The sequence below is a fragment of the Myxocyprinus asiaticus genome, chromosome 8, assembly GCF_019703515.2.
Source record: "Myxocyprinus asiaticus isolate MX2 ecotype Aquarium Trade chromosome 8, UBuf_Myxa_2, whole genome shotgun sequence".
Classification (NCBI taxonomy): domain Eukaryota; kingdom Metazoa; phylum Chordata; class Actinopteri; order Cypriniformes; family Catostomidae; genus Myxocyprinus; species Myxocyprinus asiaticus.
Genome location: NC_059351.1, coordinates 43382799 through 43405122, shown reverse-complemented (window position 1 = coordinate 43405122; position 22324 = coordinate 43382799). Strand labels below are relative to the sequence as shown.

General features: G+C 37.1%; 1 protein-coding gene across 1 annotated transcript; it reads left to right on the top strand.

Moving 5' to 3' along the window:
- Positions 1-1146: 1146 nt before the first annotated feature.
- LOC127444777 (uncharacterized) lies at positions 1147-20370 on the top strand. Its single transcript, XM_051704326.1, has 54 exons — positions 1147-1278; positions 1369-1430; positions 1550-1650; positions 1762-1828; positions 1931-2085; positions 2193-2314; positions 2405-2466; positions 2586-2686; positions 2798-2864; positions 2967-3121; positions 3229-3350; positions 3441-3502; positions 3622-3722; positions 3834-3900; positions 4003-4157; positions 4265-4386; positions 4477-4538; positions 4658-4758; positions 4870-4936; positions 5039-5193; positions 5301-5422; positions 6548-6609; positions 6729-6829; positions 6941-7007; positions 7110-7264; positions 7372-7493; positions 7584-7645; positions 7763-7863; positions 7975-8041; positions 8144-8298; positions 8406-8527; positions 8618-8679; positions 8799-8899; positions 9011-9077; positions 9180-9334; positions 9442-9563; positions 9654-9715; positions 9834-9934; positions 10046-10112; positions 10215-10369; positions 10477-10598; positions 10689-10750; positions 10869-10969; positions 11591-11611; positions 16314-16365; positions 16455-16633; positions 16725-16846; positions 16975-17036; positions 17163-17306; positions 17396-17574; positions 17667-17788; positions 17926-17987; positions 18104-18341; positions 19763-20370. The coding sequence occupies exons 1-54, from the start codon at positions 1147-1149 to the stop codon at positions 19856-19858; spliced, it is 5628 nt and encodes a 1875-aa protein (XP_051560286.1). The 3' UTR covers positions 19859-20370.
- The last annotated feature ends 1954 nt before the right edge of the window (positions 20371-22324 follow it).

The window sequence follows — 22324 nt, the reverse complement described above, 5'->3', positions numbered from 1 at the left end:
AACAACAGCTCTGTCAACTAAAACAACTGCTACTGCAACAGAAACAACTGTGTCTCCAGCAACCTCAACTTCAGCAACAATAACAAATAAATATTCCACAACTAAAACTCCAGCTCAAACCTCATCTTTAGCTCTAGACACAAACACACCTACAGCTCAAAGTACAAATGCACCTCAAACAACAACTGCATTCCAAATTACAACTGCACCTCACTCAAGCACAACTACAGCTTTCACTAACAAAGCTCAAGCTCAAAGCCAAGTGGCACTTCTTACCAAAACAACTTCACCTCCAACAACCACAACTGTGTCTCCAGCAAAAAAAACTGTAGCTGTAACAATGATGCCTACATCCTCAGCTCCTGCAACATTTGCTCCAAGAACGACAATAGCTTTATCCACTACAACTCCAACAAAAAGAACTGAATCTCCAGAAATCACAACTGTATCCATGACACCCATGACTGTCATCCCCACCATTACAATGGCAACTCAAATCTTAACTACAGTTCCAAGCACAACAACAAGCACAACCGCAGCATTTACCACCACAGCTCCAGCTCAGACTACAGTAGCACTTTCAACTAAAACAACTTTAGTTCCAAAAACCAACAACATGTCTTGGGCAACAATGCTTTCAGAAACTTCAACTGCATCGACAACCATAACTAGCGGTCAAACCATCACAGCTCTCACCAGAACAACTGAATTTCTAATATCAAAAATAACATCCCTAGTAACTCAAACTGTTCCTCAAACCAGAATTACTCAGATCTCTACTGCAGCTGCTAGCACAGTTGAATTTCAAACAGAAGGGACAGATCTAACAAGCACAACTGAGGCAAAAGCTCCAACAACAATCCTTGAAACAACAAAAACTCCACCACAAAACTTAACAAATTTGACTGGTGCAGCTGTAGTCATTAGCAAACTACTATTCACATCTGCAACATCAGTCCCCAGTGAAGCTCTTGTCCTCAATGCTATCAATACTTTACGGAACTCCAGAGAGTCACAACAAAACAAAACTGTGAAGCTGGTGAATGTCACATATAAGAGTAAGTTTAAAGTCTTGAGTTAGAAAGCTTTTAAAATATGAAACAGTGATAAATGCATTGCTTTGAGTGAGTAATAATAGACATTTCTATGCCAACAGCCATCTCAGATACCTCATATGCCATCATACTTACATTTAATCTAAGAAATATCAACATTCCAGAGGATCCAGCCCTAAGAGACAACTCATACCAGCAAGTGCAGGATATCATCAATAATGCGGTAAGTATTCATAAATAGCTGAAGAAAAGATTTTGGGTCCGATGCAAATTTTCCTCAGGGTTTGATTATTGGTTTGATTTTCACCGACAGCTGAACACTCTTCTGAATGATCCTGGTAGTCACGTTTTGGAACCCAAGTCCTCCAACTTCACGTAAGATGCACACCGACTTTCATTTCTGAACCATATTTAATCATAATCTCCATTTTGGGTCATTAAAAAAAAAAATGTATTGAAACACTTTACAAATATATTTACTGCTTTTCCAACAGGAGCACATCAAACCAAATCGAGGGCATCATGGAATACACCTTCCAGGATGGAGATGTTATACAACCAGTCAGCTTCCTAAATGAGCTTCGTTTACTGATTGGTATGCACTAATCTTTTAAAGCCATTCTAATGCTTGAAAATCTTAAAATCAAGAAACCTTTTTGCTCAAATTCATGACACTAATATTGGTGTCATCTGACTTGGATTGCAGAATTAACGACAACAACAGTGTCTCCATTTACAACGTTCATCTCCCCTGTGACTCCTCTAATCCTTGTGTAAGTGTTAATTTCCCATTTAAAACATTTCAATCAGCCATTGATTCGTTATGGTTGTTCCAAAATGTGAACTGTATTAAACAAAAGTGGTGCTCTTTTCAGATCTGGTTCCGCAGTAGTGACAAGCAAACTGATGTTCAACTCCTCATCTTCAGTCCCCAGTGATGCTCTGGTCCTCAGTGCCATCAGTACTCTCCGGAACTCCAGAGAGTCACAGCTCAACGAATCAGTGAAGCTGATGAATGTCAGCTATGAGAGTAAGTTTTATCATCTTGAATTGGAAAGCTTTTAAAATGTTCATGTGATAACCAGTTTTAAACGCAAAGTTCTGAGTGAACAAAAATGGATATTTTGATGCCAACAGAAATCTCCGAAACCTCGTATGCCATCATACTTACATTTAATCTGAGTAATATCAGCATTCCAGAGGATCCAGCCCTAAGAGACAACACATACCAGCAAGTGCAGGATATCATCAATAATGCGGTAAGTATTCATAAATAGCTGAAGAAAAGATTTTGGGTCCGATGCAAATTTTCCTCAGGGTTTGATTATTGGATTGATTTTCACCGACAGCTGAACACTCTTCTGAATGATCCTGGTAGTCACGTTTTGGAACCCAAGTCCTCCAACTTCACGTAAGATGCACACCGACTTTCATTTCTGAACCATATTTAATCATAATCTCCATTTTGGGTCATTAAAAAAAAAAATGTATTGAAACACTTTACAAATATATTTACTGCTTTTCCAACAGGAGCACATCAAACCAAATCGAGGGCATCATGGAATACACCTTCCAGGATGGAGATGTTATACAACCAGTCAGCTTCCTAAATGAGCTTCGTTTACTGATTGGTATGCACTAATCTTTTAAAGCCATTCTAATGCTTGAAAATCTTAAAATCAAGAAACCTTTTTGCTCAAATTCATGACACTAATATTGGTGTCATCTGACTTGGATTGCAGAATTAACGACAACAACAGTGTCTCCATTTACAACGTTCATCTCCCCTGTGACTCCTCTAATCCTTGTGTAAGTGTTAATTTCCCATTTAAAACATTTCAATCAGCCATTGATTCGTTATGGTTGTTCCAAAATGTGAACTGTATTAAACAAAAGTGGTGCTCTTTTCAGATCTGGTTCCGCAGTAGTGACAAGCAAACTGATGTTCAACTCCTCATCTTCAGTCCCCAGTGATGCTCTGGTCCTCAGTGCCATCAGTACTCTCCGGAACTCCAGAGAGTCACAGCTCAACGAATCAGTGAAGCTGATGAATGTCAGCTATGAGAGTAAGTTTTATCATCTTGAATTGGAAAGCTTTTAAAATGTTCATGTGATAACCAGTTTTAAACGCAAAGTTCTGAGTGAACAAAAATGGATATTTTGATGCCAACAGAAATCTCCGAAACCTCGTATGCCATCATACTTACATTTAATCTGAGTAATATCAGCATTCCAGAGGATCCAGCCCTAAGAGACAACACATACCAGCAAGTGCAGGATATCATCAATAATGCGGTAAGTATTCATAAATAGCTGAAGAAAAGATTTTGGGTCCGATGCAAATTTTCCTCAGGGTTTGATTATTGGTTTGATTTTCACCGACAGCTGAACACTCTTCTGAATGATCCTGGTAGTCACGTTTTGGAACCCAAGTCCTCCAACTTCACGTAAGATGCACACCGACTTTCATTTCTGAACCATATTTAATCATAATCTCCATTTTGGGTCATTAAAAAAAAAAATGTATTGAAACACTTTACAAATATATTTACTGCTTTTCCAACAGGAGCACATCAAACCAAATCGAGGGCATCATGGAATACACCTTCCAGGATGGAGATGTTATACAACCAGTCAGCTTCCTAAATGAGCTTCGTTTACTGATTGGTATGCACTAATCTTTTAAAGCCATTCTAATGCTTGAAAATCTTAAAATCAAGAAACCTTTTTGCTCAAATTCATGACACTAATATTGGTGTCATCTGACTTGGATTGCAGAATTAACGACAACAACAGTGTCTCCATTTACAACGTTCATCTCCCCTGTGACTCCTCTAATCCTTGTGTAAGTGTTAATTTCCCATTTAAAACATTTCAATCAGCCATTGATTCGTTATGGTTGTTCCAAAATGTGAACTGTATTAAACAAAAGTGGTGCTCTTTTCAGATCTGGTTCCGCAGTAGTGACAAGCAAACTGATGTTCAACTCCTCATCTTCAGTCCCCAGTGATGCTCTGGTCCTCAGTGCCATCAGTACTCTCCGGAACTCCAGAGAGTCACAGCTCAACGAATCAGTGAAGCTGATGAATGTCAGCTATGAGAGTAAGTTTTATCATCTTGAATTGGAAAGCTTTTAAAATGTTCATGTGATAACCAGTTTTAAACGCAAAGTTCTGAGTGAACAAAAATGGATATTTTGATGCCAACAGAAATCTCCGAAACCTCGTATGCCATCATACTTACATTTAATCTGAGTAATATCAGCATTCCAGAGGATCCAGCCCTAAGAGACAACACATACCAGCAAGTGCAGGATATCATCAATAATGCGGTAAGTATTCATAAATAGCTGAAGAAAAGATTTTGGGTCCGATGCAAATTTTCCTCAGGGTTTGATTATTGGTTTGATTTTCACCGACAGCTGAACACTCTTCTGAATGATCCTGGTAGTCACGTTTTGGAACCCAAGTCCTCCAACTTCACGTAAGATGCACACCGACTTTCATTTCTGAACCATATTTAATCATAATCTCCATTTTGGGTCATTAAAAAAAAAAATGTATTGAAACACTTTACAAATTTATTTACTGCTTTTCCAACAGGAGCACATCAAACCAAATCGAGGGCATCATGGAATACACCTTCCAGGATGGAGATGTTATACAACCAGTCAGCTTCCTAAATGAGCTTCGTTTACTGATTGGTATGCACTAATCTTTTAAAGCCATTCTAATGCTTGAAAATCTTAAAATCAAGAAACCTTTTTGCTCAAATTCATGACACTAATATTGGTGTCATCTGACTTGGATTGCAGAATTAACGACAACAACAGTGTCTCCATTTACAACGTTCATCTCCCCTGTGACTCCTCTAATCCTTGTGTAAGTGTTAATTTCCCATTTAAAACATTTCAATCAGCCATTGATTCATTATGGTTGTTCCAAAATGTGAACTGTATCAAACAAAAGTGGTGCTCTTTTCAGATCTGGTTCCGCAGTAGTGACAAGCAAACTGATGTTCAACTCCTCATCTTCAGTCCCCAGTGATGCTCTGGTCCTCAGTGCCATCAGTACTCTCCGGAACTCCAGAGAGTCACAGCTCAACGAATCAGTGAAGCTGATGAATGTCAGCTATGAGAGTAAGTTTTATCATCTTGAATTGGAAAGCTTTTAAAATGTTCATGTGGTAACCAGTTTTAAACGCAAAGTTCTGAGTGAACAAAAATGGATATTTTGATGCCAACAGAAATCTCCGAAACCTCGTATGCCATCATACTTACATTTAATCTGAGTAATATCAGCATTCCAGAGGATCCAGCCCTAAGAGACAACACATACCAGCAAGTGCAGGATATCATCAATAATGCGGTAAGTATTCATAAATAGCTGAAGAAAAGATTTTGGGTCCGATGCAAATTTTCCTCAGGGTTTGATTATTGGTTTGATTTTCACCGACAGCTGAACACTCTTCTGAATGATCCTGGTAGTCACGTTTTGGAACCCAAGTCCTCCAACTTCATGTAAGATGCACACCGACTTTCATTTCTGAACCATATTTAATCATAATCTCCATTTTGGGTCATTAAAAAAAAAATGTATTGAAACACTTTACAAATATATTTACTGCTTTTCCAACAGGAGCACATCAAACCAAATCGTGGGCATCATGGAATACACCTTCCAGGATGGAGATGTTATACAACCAGTCAGCTTCCTAAATGAGCTTCGTTTACTGATTGGTATGCACTAATCTTTTAAAGCCATTCTAATGCTTGAAAATCTTAAAATCAAGAAACCTTTTTGCTCAAATTCATGACACTAATATTGGTGTCATCTGACTTGGATTGCAGAATTAACGACAACAACAGTGTCTCCATTTACAACGTTCATCTCCCCTGTGACTCCTCTAATCCTTGTGTAAGTGTTAATTTCCCATTTAAAACATTTCAATCAGCCATTGATTCATTATGGTTGTTCCAAAATGTGAACTGTATTAAACAAAAGTGGTGCTCTTTTCAGATCTGGTTCCGCAGTAGTGACAAGCAAACTGATGTTCAACTCCTCATCTTCAGTTCCCAGTGATGCTCTGGTCCTCAGTGCCATCAGTACTCTCCGGAACTCCAGAGAGTCACAGCTCAACGAATCAGTGAAGCTGATGAATGTCAGCTATGAGAGTAAGTTTTATCATCTTGAATTGGAAAGCTTTTAAAATGTTCATGTGGTAACCAGTTTTAAACGCAAAGTTCTGAGTGAACAAAAATGGATATTTTGATGCCAACAGAAATCTCCGAAACCTCGTATGCCATCATACTTACATTTAATCTGAGTAATATCAGCATTCCAGAGGATCCAGCCCTAAGAGACAACACATACCAGCAAGTGCAGGATATCATCAATAATGCGGTAAGTATTCATAAATAGCTGAAGAAAAGATTTTGGGTCCGATGCAAATTTTCCTCAGGGTTTGATTATTGGTTTGATTTTCACCGACAGCTGAACACTCTTCTGAATGATCCTGGTAGTCACGTTTTGGAACCCAAGTCCTCCAACTTCACGTAAGATGCACACCGACTTTCATTTCTGAACCATATTTAATCATAATCTCCATTTTGGGTCATTAAAAAAAAAAATGTATTGAAACACTTTACAAATTTATTTACTGCTTTTCCAACAGGAGCACATCAAACCAAATCGAGGGCATCATGGAATACACCTTCCAGGATGGAGATGTTATACAACCAGTCAGCTTCCTAAATGAGCTTCGTTTACTGATTGGTATGCACTAATCTTTTAAAGCCATTCTAATGCTTGAAAATCTTAAAATCAAGAAACCTTTTTGCTCAAATTCATGACACTAATATTGGTGTCATCTGACTTGGATTGCAGAATTAACGACAACAACAGTGTCTCCATTTACAACGTTCATCTCCCCTGTGACTCCTCTAATCCTTGTGTAAGTGTTAATTTCCCATTTAAAACATTTCAATCAGCCATTGATTCGTTATGGTTGTTCCAAAATGTGAACTGTATTAAACAAAAGTGGTGCTCTTTTCAGATCTGGTTCCGCAGTAGTGACAAGCAAACTGATGTTCAACTCCTCATCTTCAGTTCCCAGTGATGCTCTGGTCCTCAGTGCCATCAGTACTCTCCGGAACTCCAGAGAGTCACAGCTCAACGAATCAGTGAAGCTGATGAATGTCAGCTATGAGAGTAAGTTTTATCATCTTGAATTGGAAAGCTTTTAAAATGTTCATGTGATAACCAGTTTTAAACGCAAAGTTCTGAGTGAACAAAAATGGATATTTTGATGCCAACAGAAATCTCCGAAACCTCGTATGCCATCATACTTACATTTAATCTGAGTAATATCAGCATTCCAGAGGATCCAGCCCTAAGAGACAACACATACCAGCAAGTGCAGGATATCATCAATAATGCGGTAAGTATTCATAAATAGCTGAAGAAAAGATTTTGGGTCCGATGCAAATTTTCCTCAGGGTTTGATTATTGGTTTGATTTTCACCGACAGCTGAACACTCTTCTGAATGATCCTGGTAGTCACGTTTTGGAACCCAAGTCCTCCAACTTCACGTAAGATGCACACCGACTTTCATTTCTGAACCATATTTAATCATAATCTCCATTTTGGGTCATTAAAAAAAAATGTATTGAAACACTTTACAAATATATTTACTGCTTTTCCAACAGGAGCACATCAAACCAAATCGAGGGCATCATGGAATACACCTTCCAGGATGGAGATGTTATACAACCAGTCAGCTTCCTAAATGAGCTTCGTTTACTGATTGGTATGCACTAATCTTTTAAAGCCATTCTAATGCTTGAAAATCTTAAAATCAAGAAACCTTTTTCCTCAAATTCATGACACTAATATTGGTGTCATCTGACTTGGATTGCAGAATTAACGACAACAACAGTGTCTCCATTTACAACGTTCATCTCCCCTGTGACTCCTCTAATCCTTGTGTAAGTGTTAATTTCCCATTTAAAACATTTCAATCAGCCATTGATTCATTATGGTTGTTCCAAAATGTGAACTGTATTAAACAAAAGTGGTGCTCTTTTCAGATCTGGTTCCGCAGTAGTGACAAGCAAACTGATGTTCAACTCCTCATCTTCAGTCCCCAGTGATGCTCTGGTCCTCAGTGCCATCAGTACTCTCCGGAACTCCAGAGAGTCACAGCTCAACGAATCAGTGAAGCTGATGAATGTCAGCTATGAGAGTAAGTTTTATCATCTTGAATTGGAAAGCTTTTAAAATGTTCATGTGATAACCAGTTTTAAACGCAAAGTTCTGAGTGAACAAAAATGGATATTTTGATGCCAACAGAAATCTCCGAAACCTCGTATGCCATCATACTTACATTTAATCTGAGTAATATCAGCATTCCAGAGGATCCAGCCCTAAGAGACAACACATACCAGCAAGTGCAGGATATCATCAATAATGCGGTAAGTATTCATAAATAGCTGAAGAAAAGATTTTGGGTCCGATGCAAATTTTCCTCAGGGTTTGATTATTGGATTGATTTTCACCGACAGCTGAACACTCTTCTGAATGATCCTGGTAGTCACGTTTTGGAACCCAAGTCCTCCAACTTCACGTAAGATGCACACCGACTTTCATTTCTGAACCATATTTAATCATAATCTCCATTTTGGGTCATTAAAAAAAAAAATGTATTGAAACACTTTACAAATATATTTACTGCTTTTCCAACAGGAGCACATCAAACCAAATCGAGGGCATCATGGAATACACCTTCCAGGATGGAGATGTTATACAACCAGTCAGCTTCCTAAATGAGCTTCGTTTACTGATTGGTATGCACTAATCTTTTAAAGCCATTCTAATGCTTGAAAATCTTAAAATCAAGAAACCTTTTTGCTCAAATTCATGACACTAATATTGGTGTCATCTGACTTGGATTGCAGAATTAACGACAACAACAGTGTCTCCATTTACAACGTTCATCTCCCCTGTGACTCCTCTAATCCTTGTGTAAGTGTTAATTTCCCATTTAAAACATTTCAATCAGCCATTGATTCATTATGGTTGTTCCAAAATGTGAACTGTATTAAACAAAAGTGGTGCTCTTTTCAGATCTGGTTCCGCAGTAGTGACAAGCAAACTGATGTTCAACTCCTCATCTTCAGTCCCCAGTGATGCTCTGGTCCTCAGTGCCATCAGTACTCTCCGGAACTCCAGAGAGTCACAGCTCAACGAATCAGTGAAGCTGATGAATGTCAGCTATGAGAGTAAGTTTTATCATCTTGAATTGGAAAGCTTTTAAAATGTTCATGTGATAACCAGTTTTAAACGCAAAGTTCTGAGTGAACAAAAATGGATATTTTGATGCCAACAGAAATCTCCGAAACCTCGTATGCCATCATACTTACATTTAATCTGAGTAATATCAGCATTCCAGAGGATCCAGCCCTAAGAGACAACACATACCAGCAAGTGCAGGATATCATCAATAATGCGGTAAGCATTCATAAATAGCTGAAGAAAAGATTTTGGGTCCGATGCAAATTTTCCTCAGGGTTTGATTATTGGTTTGATTTTCACCGACAGCTGAACACTCTTCTGAATGATCCTGGTAGTCACGTTTTGGAACCCAAGTCCTCCAACTTCACGTAAGATGCACACCGACTTTCATTTCTGAACCATATTTAATCATAATCTCCATTTTGGGTCATTAAAAAAAAAATATATTGAAACACTTTACAAATATATTTACTGCTTTTCCAACAGGAGCACATCAAACCAAATCGAGGGCATCATGGAATACACCTTCCAGGATGGAGATGTTATACAACCAGTCAGCTTCCTAAATGAGCTTCGTTTACTGATTGGTATGCACTAATCTTTTAAAGCCATTCTAATGCTTGAAAATCTTAAAATCAAGAAACCTTTTTCCTCAAATTCATGACACTAATATTGGTGTCATCTGACTTGGATTGCAGAATTAACGACAACAACAGTGTCTCCATTTACAACGTTCATCTCCCCTGTGACTCCTCTAATCCTTGTGTAAGTGTTAATTTCCCATTTAAAACATTTCAATCAGCCATTGATTCATTATGGTTGTTCCAAAATGTGAACTGTATTAAACAAAAGTGGTGCTCTTTTCAGATCTGGTTCTGCAGTAGTGACAAGCAAACTGATGTTCAACTCCTCATCTTCAGTCCCCAGTGATGCTCTGGTCCTCAGTGCCATCAGTACTCTCCGGAACTCCAGAGAGTCACAGCTCAACGAATCAGTGAAGCTGATGAATGTCAGCTATGAGAGTAAGTTTTATCATCTTGAATTGGAAAGCTTTTAAAATGTTCATGTGATAACCAGTTTTAAACGCAAAGTTCTGAGTGAACAAAAATGGATATTTTGATGCCAACAGAAATCTCCGAAACCTCGTATGCCATCATACTTACATTTAATCTGAGTAATATCAGCATTCCAGAGGATCCAGCCCTAAGAGACAACACATACCAGCAAGTGCAGGATATCATCAATAATGCGGTAAGTATTCATAAATAGCTGAAGAAAAGATTTTGGGTCCGATGCAAATTTTCCTCAGGGTTTGATTATTGGATTGATTTTCACCGACAGCTGAACACTCTTCTGAATGATCCTGGTAGTCACGTTTTGGAACCCAAGTCCTCCAACTTCACGTAAGATGCACACCGACTTTCATTTCTGAACCATATTTAATCATAATCTCCATTTTGGGTCATTAAAAAAAAAATGTATTGAAACACTTTACAAATATATTTACTGCTTTTCCAACAGGAGCACATCAAACCAAATCGAGGGCATCATGGAATACACCTTCCAGGATGGAGATGTTATACAACCAGTCAGCTTCCTAAATGAGCTTCGTTTACTGATTGGTATGCACTAATCTTTTAAAGCCATTCTAATGCTTGAAAATCTTAAAATCAAGAAACCTTTTTGCTCAAATTCATGACACTAATATTGGTGTCATCTGACTTGGATTGCAGAATTAACGACAACAACAGTGTCTCCATTTACAACGTTCATCTCCCCTGTGACTCCTCTAATCCTTGTGTAAGTGTTAATTTCCCATTTAAAACATTTCAATCAGCCATTGATTCGTTATGGTTGTTCCAAAATGTGAACTGTATTAAACAAAAGTGGTGCTCTTTTCAGATCTGGTTCCGCAGTAGTGACAAGCAAACTGATGTTCAACTCCTCATCTTCAGTCCCCAGTGATGCTCTGGTCCTCAGTGCCATCAGTACTCTCCGGAACTCCAGAGAGTCACAGCTCAACGAATCAGTGAAGCTGATGAATGTCAGCTATGAGAGTAAGTTTTATCATCTTGAATTGGAAAGCTTTTAAAATGTTCATGTGATAACCAGTTTTAAACGCAAAGTTCTGAGTGAACAAAAATGGATATTTTGATGCCAACAGAAATCTCCGAAACCTCGTATGCCATCATACTTACATTTAATCTGAGTAATATCAGCATTCCAGAGGATCCAGCCCTAAGAGACAACACATACCAGCAAGTGCAGGATATCATCAATAATGCGGTAAGTATTCATAAATAGCTGAAGAAAAGATTTTGGGTCCGATGCAAATTTTCCTCAGGGTTTGATTATTGGATTGATTTTCACCGACAGCTGAACACTCTTCTGAATGATCCTGGTAGTCACGTTTTGGAACCCAAGTCCTCCAACTTCACGTAAGATGCACACCGACTTTCATTTCTGAACCATATTTAATCATAATCTCCATTTTGGGTCATTAAAAAAAAAATGTATTGAAACACTTTACAAATATATTTACTGCTTTTCCAACAGGAGCACATCAAACCAAATCGAGGGCATCATGGAATACACCTTCCAGGATGGAGATGTTATACAACCAGTCAGCTTCCTAAATGAGCTTCGTTTACTGATTGGTATGCACTAATCTTTTAAAGCCATTCTAATGCTTGAAAATCTTAAAATCAAGAAACCTTTTTGCTCAAATTCATGACACTAATATTGGTGTCATCTGACTTGGATTGCAGAATTAACGACAACAACAGTGTCTCCATTTACAACGTTCATCTCCCCTGTGACTCCTCTAATCCTTGTGTAAGTGTTAATTTCCCATTTAAAACATTTCAATCAGCCATTGATTCGTTATGGTTGTTCCAAAATGTGAACTGTATTAAACAAAAGTGGTGCTCTTTTCAGATCTGGTTCCGCAGTAGTGACAAGCAAACTGATGTTCAACTCCTCATCTTCAGTCCCCAGTGATGCTCTGGTCCTCAGTGCCATCAGTACTCTCCGGAACTCCAGAGAGTCACAGCTCAACGAATCAGTGAAGCTGATGAATGTCAGCTATGAGAGTAAGTTTTATCATCTTGAATTGGAAAGCTTTTAAAATGTTCATGTGATAACCAGTTTTAAACGCAAAGTTCTGAGTGAACAAAAATGGATATTTTGATGCCAACAGAAATCTCCGAAACCTCGTATGCCATCATACTTACATTTAATCTGAGTAATATCAGCATTCCAGAGGATCCAGCCCTAAGAGACAACACATACCAGCAAGTGCAGGATATCATCAATAATGCGGTAAGTATTCATAAATAGCTGAAGAAAAGATTTTGGGTCCGATGCAAATTTTCCTCAGGGTTTGATTATTGGTTTGATTTTCACCGACAGCTGAACACTCTTCTGAATGATCCTGGTAGTCACGTTTTGGAACCCAAGTCCTCCAACTTCACGTAAGATGCACACCGACTTTCATTTCTGAACCATATTTAATCATAATCTCCATTTTGGGTCATTAAAAAAAAAAATGTATTGAAACACTTTACAAATATATTTACTGCTTTTCCAACAGGAGCACATCAAGCCAAATCGAGGGCATCATGGAATACACCTTCCAGGATGGAGATGTTATACAACCAGTCAGCTTCCTAAATGAGCTTCGTTTACTGATTGGTATGCACTAATCTTTTAAAGCCATTCTAATGCTTGAAAATCTTAAAATCAAGAAACCTTTTTGCTCAAATTCATGACACTAATATTGGTGTCATCTGACTTGGATTGCAGAATTAACGACAACAACAGTGTCTCCATTTACAACGTTCATCTCCCCTGTGACTCCTCTAATCCTTGTGTAAGTGTTAATTTCCCATTTAAAACATTTCAATCAGCCATTGATTCGTTATGGTTGTTCCAAAATGTGAACTGTATTAAACAAAAGTGGTGCTCTTTTCAGATCTGGTTCCGCAGTAGTGACAAGCAAACTGATGTTCAACTCCTCATCTTCAGTCCCCAGTGATGCTCTGGTCCTCAGTGCCATCAGTACTCTCCGGAACTCCAGAGAGTCACAGCTCAACGAATCAGTGAAGCTGATGAATGTCAGCTATGAGAGTAAGTTTTATCATCTTGAATTGGAAAGCTTTTAAAATGTTCATGTGATAACCAGTTTTAAACGCAAAGTTCTGAGTGAACAAAAATGGATATTTTGATGCCAACAGAAATCTCCGAAACCTCGTATGCCATCATACTTACATTTAATCTGAGTAATATCAGCATTCCAGAGGATCCAGCCCTAAGAGACAACACATACCAGCAAGTGCAGGATATCATCAATAATGCGGTAAGTATTCATAAATAGCTGAAGAAAAGATTTTGGGTCCGATGCAAATTTTCCTCAGGGTTTGATTATTGGTTTGATTTTCACCGACAGCTGAACACTCTTCTGAATGATCCTGGTAGTCACGTTTTGGAACCCAAGTCCTCCAACTTCACGTAAGATGCACACCGACTTTCATTTCTGAACCATATTTAATCATAATCTCCATTTTGGGTCATTAAAAAAAAAAATGTATTGAAACACTTTACAAATTTATTTACTGCTTTTCCAACAGGAGCACATCAAACCAAATCGAGGGCATCATGGAATACACCTTCCAGGATGGAGATGTTATACAACCAGTCAGCTTCCTAAATGAGCTTCGTTTACTGATTGGTATGCACTAATCTTTTAAAGCCATTCTAATGCTTGAAAATCTTAAAATCAAGAAACCTTTTTGCTCAAATTCATGACACTAATATTGGTGTCATCTGACTTGGATTGCAGAATTAACGACAACAACAGTGTCTCCATTTACAACGTTCATCTCCCCTGTGACTCCTCTAATCCTTGTGTAAGTGTTAATTTCCCATTTAAAACATTTCAATCAGCCATTGATTCGTTATGGTTGTTCCAAAATGTGAACTGTATTAAACAAAAGTGGTGCTCTTTTCAGATCTGGTTCCGCAGTAGTGACAAGCAAACTGATGTTCAACTCCTCATCTTCAGTCCCCAGTGATGCTCTGGTCCTCAGTGCCATCAGTACTCTCCGGAACTCCAGAGAGTCACAGCTCAACGAATCAGTGAAGCTGATGAATGTCAGCTATGAGAGTAAGTTTTATCATCTTGAATTGGAAAGCTTTTAAAATGTTCATGTGATAACCAGTTTTAAACGCAAAGTTCTGAGTGAACAAAAATGGATATTTTGATGCCAACAGAAATCTCCGAAACCTCGTATGCCATCATACTTACATTTAATCTGAGTAATATCAGCATTCCAGAGGATCCAGCCCTAAGAGACAACACATACCAGCAAGTGCAGGATATCATCAATAATGCGGTAAGTATTCATAAATAGCTGAAGAAAAGATTTTGGGTCCGATGCAAATTTTCCTCAGGGTTTGATTATTGGTTTGATTTTCACCGACAGCTGAACACTCTTCTGAATGATCCTGGTAGTCACGTTTTGGAACCCAAGTCCTCCAACTTCACGTAAGATGCACACCGACTTTCATTTCTGAACCATATTTAATCATAATCTCCATTTTGGGTCATTAAAAAAAAAAATGTATTGAAACACTTTACAAATTTATTTACTGCTTTTCCAACAGGAGCACATCAAACCAAATCGAGGGCATCATGGAATACACCTTCCAGGATGGAGATGTTATACAACCAGTCAGCTTCCTAAATGAGCTTCGTTTACTGATTGGTATGCACTAATCTTTTAAAGCCATTCTAATGCTTGAAAATCTTAAAAGCAAGAAACCTTTTTGCTCAAATTCATGACACTAATATTAGTGTCATCTGACTTGGATTGCAGAGTTAACGACAACATCAGTGTCTCCATTTACAACATTCATCTCTCCTGTGTCTCCTCTTATCCTTGTGTAAGTGTTAATTTCCCATTTTAAGAAATTACAATCAACCAGCCATTGAGTCATTATCATTGTTCCAAAACATGAACTGCATTAAACAAAAGTGGTGCTCTTTTCAGATCTGGTACAGCAGTAGTGACAAGCAAACTGCTGTTCAACTCCTCATTTTCAGTCCCCAGTGATGCTCTGGTCCTCAGTGCCATCAGTACTCTCCGGAACTCCAGAGAGTCACAGCTCAACGAATCAGTGAAGCTGATGAATGTCAGCTATGAGAGTAAGTTTTATCATCTTGAATTGGAAAGCTTTTAAAATGTTAATGTGCTAACCAGTTTTAAATGCAAAGCTTTGGGTGAACAAAAATGGACATTTTGATGCCAACAGAAATCTCCGAAACCTCATATGCCATCATACTTACATTTAATCTGAGTAATATCAGCATTCCAGAGGATCCTGCTCAAAGAGACAACACGTACAGCCAATTGCAGTATACCATCAATAATGCGGTAAGCATTGATAATTAGCCCAAGAAATAAGTTTGGGTCCAATGCAAATCTTGATTTAGTTTTTTGAATGGTTTGGCTTTCACCTGCAGTTGAACACTCTTTTGAATGAGCCTGGCACTCAGGTTTTGGAACCCAAGTCCTCCAAATTCATGTAAGATGCAAACTCTCTTTATGATCTTTTTCTTCTTCTTCTTCTTCTTGTTCTTTCAAATGTCCCAGCATTTAAGCTTATAAAAACAATAGAACATAAAAAAATACATTTGTTTTGTTTTGATCATATGGAATGAAGTCTGATAATAGATAACTTCTTTGTTTTTCCTGTAGGAGCACATTAATCCATATTGAGGGCATTATGGAATATACTTTCCAGAATGGAGATGTTATACAACCAGTCAGCTTCCTAAATGAGCTTCGTTTACATACGGGTACGTACTATCAAACGTTACTTAACATTTTCTCCATCCTGTCATATCTTAAGTGTAAAATATTTACAAAATGATTCTCCCTCATTAATTTTTACTTTATGTTACAGGCTTAACCACAACCAGTACTCCGACTACAAAGACAACTTCTCCACCGACAGTGTAAGCCCTATGATTCAAGCATAATTTTGTAACAGGCAATAGTTTTCATTTTCTGTTTCTACATTCCTCATAATTACCCTCTTTTGCAGGCTTGGGAGGGCAGTTATTTACATTCGCCTCATCTTCATCACACTGGGTCCCGTACCAAGTGAGAGTGAAGTTCTGCTGGTGGCAAACAATCAACTTGAATCACGTCTCAGAACTAAGCGATCTGTCTCAACACAAGACCTGAGTGATCCTGTGAGCTTTGTGAATGTCACCTATCAGAGTGAGTCTTACTCTTCACTTCAAGCTCCCTATTATAAATATACCACTCACAAAGATCACCTAATTAATTTTTGTTGTATACACATTTTAAGGAATTTCTGATAACTCCTATGCTATCAACTTTGGATTTGAAATCAGTAATGTCATCATGACTGAGAAACTGGAACTCAGAGATGAAACCTACACATCAATTCAGAACTCTATTAATAAATTGGTGAGTTTAAGATACATCACTAAAGTGATAATTTACAAAAGTTTGCCCTGAAATTAAATTTTAATCACAGTAGCCTCAACATATTAATACTCTAAATCAATCTCTATATTTATTGCTAAATTCTACAGCTGAACCAGATCCTAAGTTCCCCCTCAGCTACTCCATTTGTTTTCAAACGAGCCAATTTCACGTAAGTCATGACTCAGTACCTTTTATTTAATTTTGAGCAGAAATGTCAATTGATTTTAAAAGGAGCATGGTAGGGTAATTTCATTTATTTACTTGTGTTATATTGTACATTTTAATCTCCTCATAGGGGTAACTCCACTGTGATTCAGGCAGATGTACAGTATGTTTTCTCAGAAAGTGACATCCAGACACCCAGCATCTTTCTCCAGGAACTTCTCAAAGTTAATGTTGTTACCACACCCGCACCTGCTGTAACTTCTCCACCGACTGTGTAAGATCTATGATTCGAGTATAATTTTGTAAAAGTCATTAGATTTCAATTTCTGTCTCTAAATATATCTGAATTACCCTCTTTTTCAGGGTTGGGAAGGCGATTATTTACATTCGCCTCGTGTTCATCACGCTGGGTCCCATACCAAGTGAGAGTAAAGTTCTTGAGTTGGCTAACTCTCTACTCGACTCACGTCTCAGAACTAAGCGATCTGTCTCAACACGAACCCTGAGTGATCCTGTGAGCTTTGTGAATGTCACTTTTCAGAGTGAGTCTTACTCTTCATTTTGTGCTCCCTAATATATGTGTACTACTCACAAACAACCACACAACTAATTCTTGTTTTATATGCTTTTTAAGGAATTTCTGATAACTCCTATGCTCTCAAATTTGGATTTGAAATCAGTAATGTCACCATGACTGAGAAACTGGAACTCAGAGATGAAACCTACACATTAATTCAAAACTCTATTAATAAACTGGTGAGTTTGAGACACTTTAATGAAGAGATCATTTACAAATGCTTGCCCTGAATTTGAAATTGCCTTATTTAAATCATATTAGCCATTAATATATCATTTTATATATTAATCTCTATATTATTTGCTAAATTCTACAGTTGAACCAGATCCTAAGTTCCCCCTCAGCTACTCCATTTGTGTTCAAAAGAGCCAATTTCACGTAAGTCGTGACTCAGTACCTTTACTTATTTGAAGCAGAAATATCCAGTGAGGCATGAAAGGATAATTTCAGTTATTTACTTGTGTCTTTTATTGTACATTTTAATCTCCTCTTAGGGGTAACTCCACTGTGATTCAGGCCGATGTACAGTATGTTTTCTCAGAAAGTGACATCCAGACACCCAGCATCTTTCTCCAGGAACTTCTCAAAGTTAATGTTGTTACCACACCCGCACCTGCTGTAACGCCCAACACTACAGTCCCCAACAACGGTACTAGTGCAGCATGGGTTGTGGCTATCATTGTCCCTTGTGCTATCGTCATCATACTTGTCCCTTGCTGGATTCTCCTTTGTGTAAGTAACATGATGACTGACTGTAAATTGATATTGTCTATGAAGGGAGTTATGACAACAGGGATGTGTTATACACAGTGCTTGAAGTGGGCAGGTACTCACCAGTACGCAGTCCTTGCACTTCTCTAATTTAGTCAACAGAGTACTGGCAGTTTTTCTTCCGTACCATCACTTCTCAGAGTCTCCCGGTACGATGTAAAGACTTTATTTAATGTAAGTCAGTGATTTGATGCGGTCACCAATCACTTTTATCTGACCTTCCAAATGATTTTAATAAAATCGCAGTAAACATCCGAACGCTCTCTGAGCAAAACTCAGCTGTGAGTTTAACAACATTCAGCACATGCAACAACAGCATCGGTGCTCGTCAAGCTATCCGTGGTCCAGATCCGGAGGAGTGCGCTAGTTTAAGCTTATCTGGACATAGTTCAGTTACTCTCTTCTCCAAAACATGAACCAGCAACTTTTGGGTGAGCACATTTTATCACGTCTTATTCACTCAAATGTATTTATTGCTTAGCTGCTGGGTGCAGCCAAAACTACAGACTTAAAAAAAAAAAAAAAAAAGCTGTTACATAAGTGATGTCTGCTCATATGCACAACCTTTTTTCACAAGAGGCAAAACGATGATGAAAGCCGAACCTTCAAGGGAAATACATAAACAAAAATTGCTTTTATGCTCCATTCTTTTCTGTAGTGCTCCTAAAAAGATTATGTGAATTGTCATTGAACATGCCTATGCATATATCCTGACAGTGTTTGGTTCTACATCATTCTCAATCCTGAACATCATCAAATCAGTTTGATAATAAAAATTTTAAAAAGGAAAAATAGTCATTATGCTCTTTTTCAGTTTTCGGCTACATTTATTTTGTGTAAAAAGACAGTTCTACATTAGATTGCCATTGTTCTCTTATGTGTGTTGATATTGACAAAGATACAGACTTTAGCAGATCTAAATATTCTTTCTTAGTTTTCATAAACAGTAACCCTACTTTGTATATTTTTATTTTCAAGGTAAAGCCGATCAAAACCTATTTGTTAGTTGAGGATGTAAGGTCATATTTGTTCTTCAGCCAGATCTTAAGAAGGAATTTACGGCCAGACCTTTAAATACCTCTTTTAATGTAAATAAATTCTATTTTAATGTAAATAAACACATTATTAACCGTTTTGATTTTACATGTTAACATGTTAGTTGCAATAAAAGTGTTAGGGAAGATAAATATGGATAAAAAAGTCTGGCCCCAGTTCAGTTTATAAATCCCCAAGATTATTTACTTATTTTTAAATAAACATATGTTGCGAAAATTGACTTGGTTCTGCTTTTTAAATTTTGTTTACAATTTTTAAGTGCAGGTTACTGGTTAAAAAGTCGCACTCAAGATATTGATTCTTATGCTATATGTTTCTGTCTTTAGTGTTTGCTCTGTGGTTGCTGTGCAGCAATTAGAAGACGTTGGCAAAGAAGACAGTCATATAATGTACAGTACACCACTCGAAACAGCCTCTTCTAGAGATCTTAAGTGAGAAAAAAGAAATGGGCACCACTCTGCAATGAAAACAAAAATCATCAAATGAACTGATTTTTTTTTTTTTTTTTCATTCATGAAGGCCAAATTTTGGATATTAGCAATTAATAGTTCCTTTATGTTATATATCATATTGAATTGAATGCATTGAAGCTTCTTTTATAAATGATTTATTTTATTGTGCCTGTGTTGCTAGACATGCAGGATCTCCATAAAAATAAATGTGACATGTTTTCAAGCTTTCTTTGTAGTATACGTTATCATGATTCTTAATTTATTTATTTGTATTTATTTGTAATTAATATTTTTAACAATATAAAAATGTTATATACATGTATTTGACATGAAACGTCATTTAAAGGGACGAAGGTGGAACATTTTAAATATTTGTTTTTTATTTTTTCAAACTGCATGCACTTTATCTATATACGGTACACCTACAGCAAATACATGTTCTGCAAGTTACAAACAAACATTTTTAACTGTAAAAACTTCAATAAAATACTAGATGTATCAATATTAAAGACTGTTTATGTTGTTATTATTTTTCTCAATGTAATTTGAATATGAAGGTTACTTGTTATGGGCCTTAGACTATTTAACATCAAAGCAGATTTGCTTTCACATACAAGGAATTTGTCTTGGTGACAGGAGCTTCCAGTACACAACAATACAAAAACAGCAACAAGACTTTAAAAAAATAATTAAAATTGAATAAAAAATAGATAAATATTGAAAAGAAAAAAGTATATATAGAATACACAATATATATATATATATATATATATATATATATATATATATATATATATATATATATATATATATATATATATTTATACGGACAACAAACGGACAGTGTTGGGGGGTTCCTCCTAAAGTCCACAATTATCTCCACCGTTTTGAGCATGTTCAGCTCAAGGTTGTTTTGACAGCACCAGACAGCCAGCTGTTTAACCTCCCTTCTGTATGCAGACTCATCATCATCTCGGATGAGGCCGATGACAGTGGTGTCATCTGCAAACTTCAGGAGCTTGACAGAGGGGTCCTTGGCGATGCAGTCATCGCCAAGTCAAGGACCTTAAGTTTATAAATCTATCTGATCCCTTGGACGCTACACAGTTGTTATTCAAATGCCTTGTTTCTCAGTTCTTCTATTGAGTGGAAAATAAAAAGATTTGATGATTGTGGGGGTTTTTTTTTTCTATGTTTCTATGATTTTCTTAAGTGACTTTCAATTTCAACATATTTTGTCATTATAAAAGTGTTTCCATTTGGAAACATGACAAACATAGTAATGTAAAAATGAAATGAGGAGTAGGAGTATAGTATTACAATAAAAAGTAATTATGCATTTTGTCTGTATGTTCTTGGAATGAGTCAGCCCCATACAGGAATCTGATATATGGCCATATATGAGCATAATTAAATGTTGTAGTCATACCTGTATGTGTGGGCATTAACTTTATGTACATGTTTCCAGTTCCACTATCTGTTTGTGTTTGTGACATACTTAAGTAGCCTACACAGGTAAACGTGAAGTGGAAAGCATGTTTTTTTTTTGTTTTTTTTTACTTGTATAATTTAATATTTACGCCCCTGCTGTTACAACATAGAAAGCGATGGATAACGGCAATCAGGTCAGAAGAGAGAAATGTGCCTGAATGCAAATTGTCTGTCTCTTCCTCAGCAGCTGTATAAGAAACCCCATCACAGCATGGTTTATGTAAATTCCTGAGACATGAGCGTGACTGCTGTGTGCAATTTCCATTTCCCTTTTTTGTTTGTTACTAGTAGCACCTAGTAAAAAAAAAAAAACAAAACAAAATATATATATATATATATATATATATATATATATATATATATATATATATATATATAAATTTTTAATAGCAAATAGTTTTCCTAAAAATGTATGTCCTCATAGAGGGACAGCGGGACTACTTTGTGAAATTTTAAATAATACCAGGCTATAGAAAGTCATATTTCTTTTAATCAAATAATTTATTATGTTTCCAGGAGTGTTGGTTATTCATATTTTTGAGACGTTACAGACATTACAGCTGATTTTCTGTAAAGCTGCTTTGGAACAATGTGTATTGGTAAAAGCACACACACGCACACACACACACACACACACACAAACAAACTATAAAAACATAAATTGTTTGACTTGATTTGAATTTTATGTTACAATGTTTTTTCTACTTTGGCAACAAAATCTCAGTTGCATTAAAGTTATATTATAAAAATAACGGATTGACTATTGCACACCGGTATAAATAGCATCTGCCACATTGCACCCAATAGTCTGGTGAAACCACAGGAATATACGACAAACTAGACAATAAGTGTCGCTGCAATGGCGTGGGCTGTAAAGACGGTGTAAATGTGAAGTGCTGTCCTAGTGACCCTGATTCGATTTGTCCCACTCTTTATCCCATCCGA

What these genes read in the sequence shown, in the direction of transcription:
- LOC127444777 (XM_051704326.1), top strand. Translation starts at nt 1,147, where the DNA reads ATGCCAACAGCCATCTCAGATACCTCATATGCCATCATACTTACATTT. An exon ending in TGAGCTTCGTTTACTGATTG is followed by an intron (nt 9,935 to 10,045) that starts GTATGCACTAAT and finishes CTTGGATTGCAG; the next exon opens with AATTAACGACAACAACAGTG. An exon ending in GACAACACATACCAGCAAGT is followed by an intron (nt 11,612 to 16,313) that starts GCAGGATATCAT and finishes TTTATGTTACAG; the next exon opens with GCTTAACCACAACCAGTACT.